This window comes from Psammomys obesus, unplaced genomic scaffold (genome assembly GCF_907164565.1).
Source record: "Psammomys obesus unplaced genomic scaffold, mPsaObe1.curated_primary_1811, whole genome shotgun sequence".
Taxonomy (NCBI): domain Eukaryota; kingdom Metazoa; phylum Chordata; class Mammalia; order Rodentia; family Muridae; genus Psammomys; species Psammomys obesus.
Genome location: NW_026593947.1, coordinates 4,613,577 through 4,623,866, shown reverse-complemented (window position 1 = coordinate 4,623,866; position 10,290 = coordinate 4,613,577). Strand labels below are relative to the sequence as shown.

At 52.4% G+C, this 10,290-nt stretch overlaps 1 protein-coding gene across 1 annotated transcript; it reads left to right on the top strand.

Moving 5' to 3' along the window:
• Window positions 1-423: 423 nt before the first annotated feature.
• Window positions 424-6,872, top strand: Rhou (ras homolog family member U; the record flags this gene model as incomplete). The annotated part of the gene is given in 2 exon segments (XM_055617555.1): window positions 424-482; window positions 4,752-6,872. Coding segments are annotated over 2 exon segments (515 nt in total), but the record flags the coding sequence as incomplete, so codon positions are not given.
• Between the last annotated feature and the right edge of the window lie 3,418 nt (window positions 6,873-10,290).

Sequence of the window (10,290 nt, the reverse complement as noted above, 5' to 3'; positions counted from 1 at the left end):
TCGCCTGTGTTTGCACAAGTTCTCAAGACTGCTGGAGTTTTATGATAAACCCTGAAGCCGGGAGACTTTTTCCCAGGGGAAAACAATTGTCTGTGAGGTTTTCCCACTGATTTAAAACTGCAGAGCTGGTTCCCACCTAGCCCCTCCACCTCGGGTTGTTTTTAGGCCCTTTGAAACAAGGGTGGCAGCAAAATTAATCTTCCAGGCTTGAAAGGAAAACACTAGCCTTCCGGGGCCCCTTCCGGGGGTCAGGGTTTTGCTGCCTCGTGCTCTGCGGTGGAGAGAGCTGCCACCCTGGAACATTTGTACATAAAAACACCCTCACGGCTTCTGGGTTTCGCCAGGTCCTTAGCTGTCTGAGAGCCCGAATGGAGCAGAGGGGCCAGAAGGGTCCTGATAATCATCTCGCTCTTTCCCCCCAAGCCGTGGTGTCAGTGGACGGACGGCCTGTGAGACTCCAGCTCTGTGACACGGCAGGACAGGTCAGTATCAAGTTTCATGGCTCGGCCCGGGAAAGGAAGCAGCCTTTTAAAGGTTTCCAAACAACCTTTGCCGATTCCCTTAGTAACTGGGTCATTGTGAAGCCTGGAGGAGCAGGCAGGCCCACTCCTGCTCCTGGCCAGCTCCTCTGAGGGCAGTGGAAGGGAGAGAGGAGGCCGGTGGGCCAGTGAGGCAGGGTGTGCCTGTTCTGCGCAGTACCAAGGAGGTAGTGGTAGGGACTGCCCTTATCTTAGGACTTTGTGATACCTCTCACTTTCTGGATTTTGCTAAAGAAAGAAAGAGAGAGAGAAAGAAACCAAACCCTCAGTAATGGTTTGTAATCCTTTCTCAGAGGAAGCCCCTCATACTGTCTACTCCACTGACTCAAGGTGACTGAGCCCCATATTCAAAGGTTTGCTCAAGGAAAATCTGGAGCCTGTGTTCGCGATTGGCAGCCTCCAGTTCCCCATTTCTAGAGTGGAGACATGGTGGTCAGAGCCACCCTAACTTGAGCAGGGAAGGAAGGGCTACCCTCTTTGGCCATCCTGGTCTTGAGGACAGCGCACTAGAAGAGAAGGCCAGGAGTGATGCGGGAGGCATGGGCGTGGGGTCCCCGCAGTGTCCCCCAGAAGGCTTTGGGACCTGGTTGAACCTGCCCCTGATGTGTTCTAGCCGCTGTGGCGCTTGTGACAGTGAACTCGTCTCCCCACGATGTCTGGGGCTGGCAAAGAGTAGGAGGTAGGCGTGTCCCCTCCGTTTCCCGACAGTCCGTGCTTATGCAGGAACTGGAGCTCCTGTGTCCCCCGGTTCTCACCCAGGCCAGGATCATAGGTTACTCGCTACTAGAGAACAGCAAACTTGGGGCTCAGGATGGGCTTCTTCCTTAGACCTCAGGGAGACAGAAGTCTAGGCTGTCTTAATGGAACACGAGTCTCATGATAGCTGTAGCAATGGCGCTGACGTCAGCTGGAAAAGCTGTTCAGCACATTTGCTGAGTGGGAGGAGCCACACACCATCAGTATGTGTGGGAAGGAAACGGCAAAATCTGGGCATGGCTCTTCACCTTGTAATCCCAGCTCTCAGGAAACTGCAGCAGAAGGATGGCCACACGTTCAAAGCCAGTCCAGGCTATGTACTGAGTTCAAGGCCAATGTGGGCCTAAGAAACAACTCTGCCAGGCACGGTGGTACACGCCTATAATATTGGCGCTTGGGAGGTGAAGACAGGATCAGAAGTCCAAAGTCATTCACCGCTGAGTGCATTTGAGGCCAGCCTAGCCTATGTGAGACCCTGTCTTTTAAAAACATGCAAACAAAGAGAGAAAAAACAAACAACAACAAAAACAAAAAGAGACAGTGTTCCTGGGTCTTTCCTTTTTTTTTGCATGATGCCCACTGAGTTGTTTTATACAAATCGAGAGGGCTGGTTTCCCCGTCCATAGAACATGGGCAGAAATGTGTTGTTGCAGTAGGCACCCTGAGGACCAGAGAGAGGTCAGGACAGCTGAAGGATCCTGAGGCACAGAGGTCGTGGAGGCCAGCGAGGGGCTGCTGGGATGTTGGCTCAGGAATCACTGTGCTACCTCCGACGTCTCTGCCTGCCCCATGGCTTCTGAGGGAGGCGGGCTTTCCTCAGAAGGTGAATCCCGAGCTGGGGTCTGGCACACCTCGGGGTTCAGTGTGGTTTAGTGCGCAGAATGTGTGAGCCATCCGTGTGCATGCAGCCGTGGGCTAGGGGGCAACGGTGGCGTGGGCGTTAGGGGCGGGGCGGGATGGAGGAGGAGTGAAGTAACTCCAGTGTGTGTGAAAATGTAAAATGGCAAGGAAGCAGAAGACTCACCTGAGAAATATTTTCGTAAAGAAAGTTGTCATTGGAAGGGAAGGCTCGTGGTGAGCTGGCGCTCTGGTGTGGACGCTGTTCTGCCTCTGCTGGCTTTCCCTGAGGATGCCGGAGCTCAGGCTACAGGCCTGGTGTGATGGCTGCGCCGGGGACTCCTTCCTTGAGGGTGTGCTCCGGCTGTGCTGCTGCAGCACATCACCAGGCTCTCTGGTCCACACTGCACAGGGAGCCTTTTCTGCCTCACCTTCCCAGACCCTTCCGCACAGGTTTGGGGGACAGAGCTCCAGCATGTGGCCGACGTGGCTGTTTTTCCTCCTGCCTGTCCCATCCCCAGCGTGACCGGAGCCCAGCCGGTTCTAATGTTCCTTGCTCAAGCAGAGGAGGAGTGAGTCATGGGCAAGGCCCGAGCCGGCCCAGGTGCCGGGTTCCGTTTCTGCATTTGTTCTTTCAGCACAGAGCGTGCAGTAAGGACCTGAAGCCGTTCTTTCTCGGCTTTCACAGATAGGGGCCTCATGGGGCAGAGACAGCCTGAGCTGCCAGGTTCTCCCTTGGGCTCATTAACTGTTGACTCACAGTGCAAACCGACCCTCAGACACAGAAGGGCTAGTGCAAGTCAGAATGGTGTGGGTTCCTTTAAACCAAGAAGGCTTTTACGTCAGCTTGACACAAACCAGAGTCGTTCGGGAAGAGGAAACCTCATTTGAGGAACTGCCCTGTAGTGCTTTGAATGATAATGACCCCTCATGGGGGTTTGCCTGAGTGCTTGGCTCACATTGGTGGAACTGTTTGGGAAGGATTAGAAAGTGTTCCTTCCTAGAGGAAGTGTGTCATGGGCCACTTTGAGGTTCCGGAAGACTGGTGCATTCTCAGGGTGCCCACTCTGCCCCCTGCTTGTGGATCAAGATGTGAGCTCCCAGCCGATCCTGCCACCATGCCTTTGCTCTGTCATGGACTCTTAGCTATTTCTCCAAACCATATAAGCCCAATTAAATGGTTTTTGGTTTTGTTTTTGCTTTTGTTTTTAATAGTTGCCTTGGCTGTGGTGTTTTGTCACACAATAGAAAAGTAACTAATACACATCCCTGACAGACTGGGCAGGATTTCGGTGTATTTTCATAATTAGTGCTCAGTGTGGAAGGGCTCAGCTCATGGTGGGAGGTTCCACCCGGGCTGATAGTCCTGGGTGCTAGAAGAAAACAGGCTGAGCATGCCAGTCAGCAGCACTCCTCCCTGGCCTCCGCCTCAGTGCCTGCCTCTGGTTCTTGCCCTGACTTCCCTCGATCTGGACCACAGGATGTGAAATCAAATCAGCCCTTTCCTCCCCGTCTTGTTTTGTTCATGGGGTTTGTCACTGCGATATGAACCCCAGCTGGGACAGCCACACTTAAAGAGTGCTGTGCCTGTAAACAGGAGTTTAGGTAGTCGGAGCCTGCCAACCGAGTAGTGGGAAAACACTGAAAGCATTTGGTGTTGCCTTGGGGCATCATCAGTGTTGGATGCTGGAGGATTTTGGCGCCCAGACATGTTTCAGATAAGAGTGAGCCGCCGTGAGAGCTTTTCTGGATGAGGCTGAGCTGCAGGGATCTTCAGGATGTGTGACAGGAGGGGACAGGAATGTGGATGCCCGGCTCACACCTGGTGTGTGTGGTTGGAGAATCTGCTGGTAGGCTGCCGACTCGCCCACTTACCTGCTCCAGGTCTCTGTGCCTCCAGATGGTTGTGCTCATTCTGTCTGAAACGCTGTGTGAATGACCAGCCATTGGCAGAGATGGAAGAAGGAACGGAAGCATTCAAAAGGGAAGAAAGAGACGGTGCAGCCAGGACAGGACTGGATTAGCCGGCGTCTTGGGGACCGTGGGGCTACCAGCGATTTAAACCGCAGGTGGTGGCCTGCACGCGCCCCCGGTTTCCTTTCTCAGTCTTTGTTTCTGAGGAACATGGTTGTGTGCTGTCTGCTGGGGCTGCGGGGAGGAACTGGCACCCTTCGCAGCTGTGGTCAGGAGGAGCAGGGCTGCGTCTCAGAGGGGGTCCTGCTGACAGAGCCGCGCTAACCAGGTCAAGTTGAGGGGACCGGCAGGGTTGAGCGCTGGCTTTCGCGGCAGCCAAGTTCCAGGAGCTAAGAAATAGGGTTGGAGTCACTGCAGGCTGAAGGCCGGAAACGGCAAGATAGCACCGGCCCTGAGTGTCCCTCTGTAGCACGCGGCATGGAGGCCTCGGTCCTGAGGAAGAGTGTATGTGGAGTGTTAGGGCTGTGCCGTCCCTCAGGGCTTAGAGGCTGCACCCTGGTGCCAAGGGCAGGCAGCAGGGCAGGTCTGAGACCCTGGCGCCTGTTTGTAGAAAACAGGGTTTTGTTGTTGTTTTGTGACCATCCTTGGCCTTGAAGGTCACTCGGTGAGGGCTGGCAAGGGTAACGGCTTTGTGCTTGGTTTCAGGACGAGTTTGACAAGCTGCGGCCCCTCTGCTACACCAACTCGGACATCTTCCTGCTGTGCTTCAGCGTGGTCAGCCCCACCTCCTTCCAGAACGTCAGTGAGAAGTGGGTCCCCGAGATTCGCTGTCACTGCCCGAAGGCCCCCATCATCCTGGTCGGGACACAGTCGGACCTGAGAGAAGACGTCAAAGTGCTCATCGAACTGGACAAGTGCAAAGAGAAGCCGGTGCCCGAGGAGGCGGCCAGGCTGTGCGCAGAGGAGATCAAAGCCGCCTCCTACATCGAATGCTCAGCTTTGACACAGAAGAACCTCAAGGAGGTGTTTGATGCCGCCATCGTCGCTGGCATCCGGCACTCGGACTCCCAGCAACAGCCAAAGAAGTCTAAGAGCAGGACCCCAGAGAAGGTGCGGGACCTGTCCAAGTCCTGGTGGAGAAAGTACTGCTGCCTGGCCTGACCCTCGCAGATAGCTCAGGCTGCGACAGCTCTCCGGGATGGTTGGACACAGCCTCCAAGCACCTGCATCTGCCCTCAGCGTCCCTGTGAGCTTAGGGTTGAGATTCATATGCAAAATACATTAAAGAATTTTGGGAGTTAAGATTGGTTTTCCTCCTAACTCTGGGAACTCAGAGCTTTAGAACTCCAGGTTAATTTATATTTCACATGGAAAGGGCTCTTCTAAGCCGGGCGTCGGCATGAAGTCCTGCTGCATTGTACAGGACACAGGAGGGCATGACCTTCTCCTGATCAAGGGCTACTGAGTGTTCAGTGCACGGCACAGCAGACTCCGTGACAATTAAGCTCCAGCTCGGAAACCACACAAACCATACCTGTTTTTGTAAGAGAAAAAAAATGAAAACAAAATCTGAAAAAAGCGACAGGCTTCTGTCTACAAAACCTCATACCTGTCCCTTTTGTCACTCAGACTCACTTGCTTAAGGTCCTAAAACAACCAACACATCCCACTGGCCACTGGCCTTGTGTTGACGGAAAAGAATACTTGCCTTGTTTCGTTCTGTTTTGTTTTAATCACGTGACCAGTTGTGTTGCTGTGCAAGTGCCGGGTACAGACCTGCCGAGTTCTTCAGGGAGGGACTCCTGCTGAGATCAGATCACGCTCTTGGCTTTCAGGACTGGCCTGGGCATTGGGCGGTCTGTGTCCTGTGACGGAAGCAAGAGGAAGTTCTTGTCCAGGGGCTGTAAGCTGCCATGCTCACAGCACCTGGAGATGCCATAGTTGATGACTGTGTAATGGACACACACACACACACACACACACACACACACACACACAACGGCTGGTTTGCTAATGGAACTCTGAGACACACGAAAGCATGCTTGCAGGTTTCAGCAGGTATCTTCCTCTTCCTGACGTTTCTTTGAGCAGACATCATTTTGTAGAATCTTAATGTACACATTTTTGAGACCACCTTAAAAGACGGGATGAACGTACTTTTGAACCCTAGTGCCTTCAGGGTCCTGTGACCAGGGAGGCACTGGAAGGGACCAGGCATCTTACCCATCAGCATCTTCTTGCTGGGGCCATGCCTGTGGCCCTTGTCCTTTAAGGTGAGGGCCTTCCGACTGCTCTGAAACAGCCCTGTGTCAGGAAAGCTCACAGCATTGTAGCTATTTCCAGGATGCCATAGGGGCCAGACAACGAATCACAGCTCTAGTTTGCTGTGGGCAAGGCACCTCTCTGTGGCTACCTGGTAACAAAATTTTATTATCTATGAATTTTTTCTTAATATTTAAAAAAAAAAACAACCTTATGTTTTTCTATAGAAAAAAAAAAAAAAAACAGAAGTAAAAGATCAGGCTGTGCTTCAGGTCAAAGGCTTTTTTTTCCTGCTGGTAAACAGGACTGGAGACTTTCTTTAACAAAATGAAAAGGCTAATTGCTGAACCACCAGAATACATGGCCTGTGAATGGTATTAGCCGTTTGTTCCTGAGGTGTTTCATTGTGCCTCTGGTGGCAACACTGTTTCACTTGCAGACTGAGCTTACCCCACTGCTCAGCTTTCTAGAAAGCCAGCCTCCAGCTGACAGTGTGTACAGAGTGGTTGGAGAAGGGTGAGTTATTTAATTTTAAGTGTTTTAATAAAGCCAAGGAGATGAGCATTGAGAACACAAGCTTGAAGTTTTGTGCCAGGACTGTTGGGCCTCACACCCTGTGTCTGGGCTGCTGGGAAGTGGCTGGAGGGATGCTGTGTGATGGAGTTCTGGACACTGCCTTCCAGGATGCACCCTCCCGGACCGTCTATGCTGCAGCTCTAGTGGGTTTACTCGGACCTGCACATTTTCGATATGTTGCCACATCCTGTGGAGCCATAAGGTCTGACTGTACTTGAGGCTTCCCTGCATTTTTACTTTTTGAGAAGAAGAGATTTGGGCTGAGAAATCTGTAAAAGCATGCGCCTGTGTGAAATGTGAAGCTGGCCCTCTTCAAAGCTGAAAAGTGGCGGAATGTCCAGCCTGGTGTCTGGGGTGAGGGTGGGGGTTCTGTGGGCTGTGTGTGCAGCGATGCCTCCTGGGCCTGACTCTCGGTGTAGGCCGGCTTACCTGAAGAACACTGTCGCAGGCTCCCAAACCGTCACCTCGTCACTTGTGCAAGCAAACTGTCGATAACCTTGTTTTCTGCTCAGCAGGCATGTGAGCAACTACCCAGAAGTCTCCAGCCAAAAGGGGAGCCCGCTCCTCTGCAGGTGCCTTACCAACGTGTGCTTTTCCGTTTTCACATGTCAAAGATGTTGGGCAGAGTCTTGTACTTGAAAATGCTATAAACAAGTTGCTATGAAATAAATTCTGACCTGTGGACAAAACTCTTGCCTATTCTACCAGACACATGCCTTGGGCTAGACAGGTTAGGAAACATCTTTGCTTGTGTCTAGGAAAGTATCCAGTATCACATTTATTCAGTTTAGGGCCTTGTGGGAACTGGGTTCAGTCTAATGGATGGGGCCCTCTGCATTTTTTTCTTTTTTTTTTTTTTCCTTCAAGATAGAGTTTCTCTGTGTAGCCCTGGATGTCCTGGACCCACTTTGTAGACCAGGCTGGCCTCAAACTCCCAGAGATCTGCCTGCCTCTGCTTCCCCGAGTGCTGGGATTACAGGCATGAGCTACTGCACCCACTTCCCTCTGCATGTTTTGGGAAGGCCAAGCTACAGAGTCCAGACCTCAGTGGTGTTCAGTGAGGACAGAGCCCCGAGGGCCTGAGAGAGCTTCATGTGTGAATATTCTGCCTTTCTCTCTCCACAGGTCAGTACTTGGGGCTGCAAGTGGCGGCCAGGAAGGGAAGTAGCCAAGACCCCCTCTCCTGCAGTGGTGCAGCTGAAGCCCTGGTGCCTGGGTCCCAGGGTGCAAGAGCGCTGTTTGCGTCGTGATTCTGGACGGTGATCTCCTGGTGTTACGAGGGTGCTAAGGGAGGGAGGTCAGGGAAGGGACTGTTCTGCGTGGACAGACCTCATGCTGCTAGCGATATGACACCCATTGTAAACAACTTGAAAGGCTTCTTTTTCTTGTTCTCTTTCTTTCTTTCTTTCTTTCTTTCTTTCTTTCTTTCTTTCCTTCCTTCCTTCCTTCCTTCCTTCCTTCTTTCTTTCTTTCTTTCTTTCTTTCTTTCCCTCCTTCCTTCCTTCCATCCTTCCTTCCTTCCTTCCTTCCTTCCTTCCTTCCTTCCTTCTTTCTCTCTCTCTTTTTTTTTCTTTTTGAGACAGGGTTTCTCTGTGTAGCCTTGGCTGTCCTGGGCTCTCTCTGTAGACCAGGCTGGTCTTGAACTCACAGAGATCCACCTGCCTCTGCCTCCCTGAGTACTGGGATCACAGGCATGAGCCATTGCACCCAGGGAAGAATTTCTTTTGCACCAGGACTTCGGAGGTCACGATTTATTGTTGCTGACTTCATCCATCCTGGGCCTGGTGAGGCGGAAAGTCAAGGTGGAGGAGCCACAGCCACTCACCTTGTGGTCAGAAGGCAGAGTGGGAATGTGTGTCTTGGCAGCCTTCTTTTTCTGTTCCATCCAGGCCCCCAGCCTGTGAAACAATCAGACCCATATTCAGGAAGGGTCTTCCCCTCAGTCCTCATGGAAACCCCGAAAGTGTTCTTTACTAATTTTGACACTTCCCAACACAGCCAAAGGGGAAATCAAGATTCAAGATGTCACTGGGCTAGAAAAATGGCTCAGCGGTGAAGGGCATGCTGCTCCTCCAGAGGTCCCAAGTGAGGCTCCCAGCACCCACAACTCCAGCTGAGGGACCCTGACGCCCTCTTCTGGCCTCTGCAAGCACCTGCACTTATGTGTGCAAACTATACACAAACATACCTGCATCCACCTAATTAAAACCAAAATTTCAAAAATTATTGCAGTTACGTAGTAGCGTTAACTCATTCCCTGCTGTGCGGCAGCTGGCGGGCTGCGGCCTTTGTGAGAGCCAGCTGGACCCTCCACCGTGATGGCTGGGAAGAGTGCAGAAGGCGGTCAGGCCACCTCACATTCCTCATGTGGTCAGACAGCTGACGGTAGGCTTCATCGGCTACCTTCAGCATCAACATCAACCTCAGAGTGGTTAGCCTCCAAGCCCAGAGGGACCCGGCTCTCTTACTTGTCCTCTGGAACGTACTGACAGCATGTCCAACCCTTGGGGAGATGACAGGGCTGCTTCCCAACACATGACCTGGAAAAGAGAGGACAGTGAGAAACACCTGGAGAGCACTTTGTAAGCGCCAAGGAGATAGAAAGGGACCGAGGCCAACAGACTTGTTACATCCCGAGGCCAGGCTGACCAGGGCTAGCGCGCAGGAAGTGTGGTTGTGCAAGAGGCTGGGCTCGGGTGGACCGCTTCCTGCCTGGGGCCGTCCGACCCCTGCATGTAACCATAAGCATGGTCCCCACCCAGTGGACGAAGGAGAGGATGAACCTCACGAAGGTGAGATATTAGTGTGTGGCCAGGACTCTCTTCCCCACCGTGGACCTGTACAGCCATCCCCGTGATCCTCAGTAGCGCTTCACAGAGGTGGCTGCTGCTACTGGTTCCTGTCAGAGATTTTTGTCAACTTGACACGAGCTAGAGACACCTGGGAAGAGGGTCTTGCAACCGAGGAAGTGTCCTGAGTGCTTGTAGTGGGCATTTTCTCGTTTGCTGGCTGATGCGGGAGGTCCCAGCCCAGGGTGGGCAGTGCCACCCCTGATGTCAGCAGGTGGACCTGGGCAAGTAGAGGAGGCAAGGCAGCCCACAGCGCTCCTCTGTGGCCTCCGTGTCAGCTCCTGCCTCCGGTTCCTGTCCTGACTCCTCTCAGCGATGGACAGTGACCTGGGAGCATAAGCCAAAGAAGCCTTCCCCTTCCCAAGCTGCTTTTGGTCATGGTCATTGTCACAGTAGTAGAACGTAAACTAGACAGTTTCCATCTTCATAGGTTTACACTTTAAGGTTCACTTTTTAAAAATCTTTTTTTTTAATTATATGCATTGGTTTTCTGCCCACTTGTATGTGTGTGAAGGTGTCAGATCCCCCAGAACTATAGGAACTGTATCTTGTTTTTG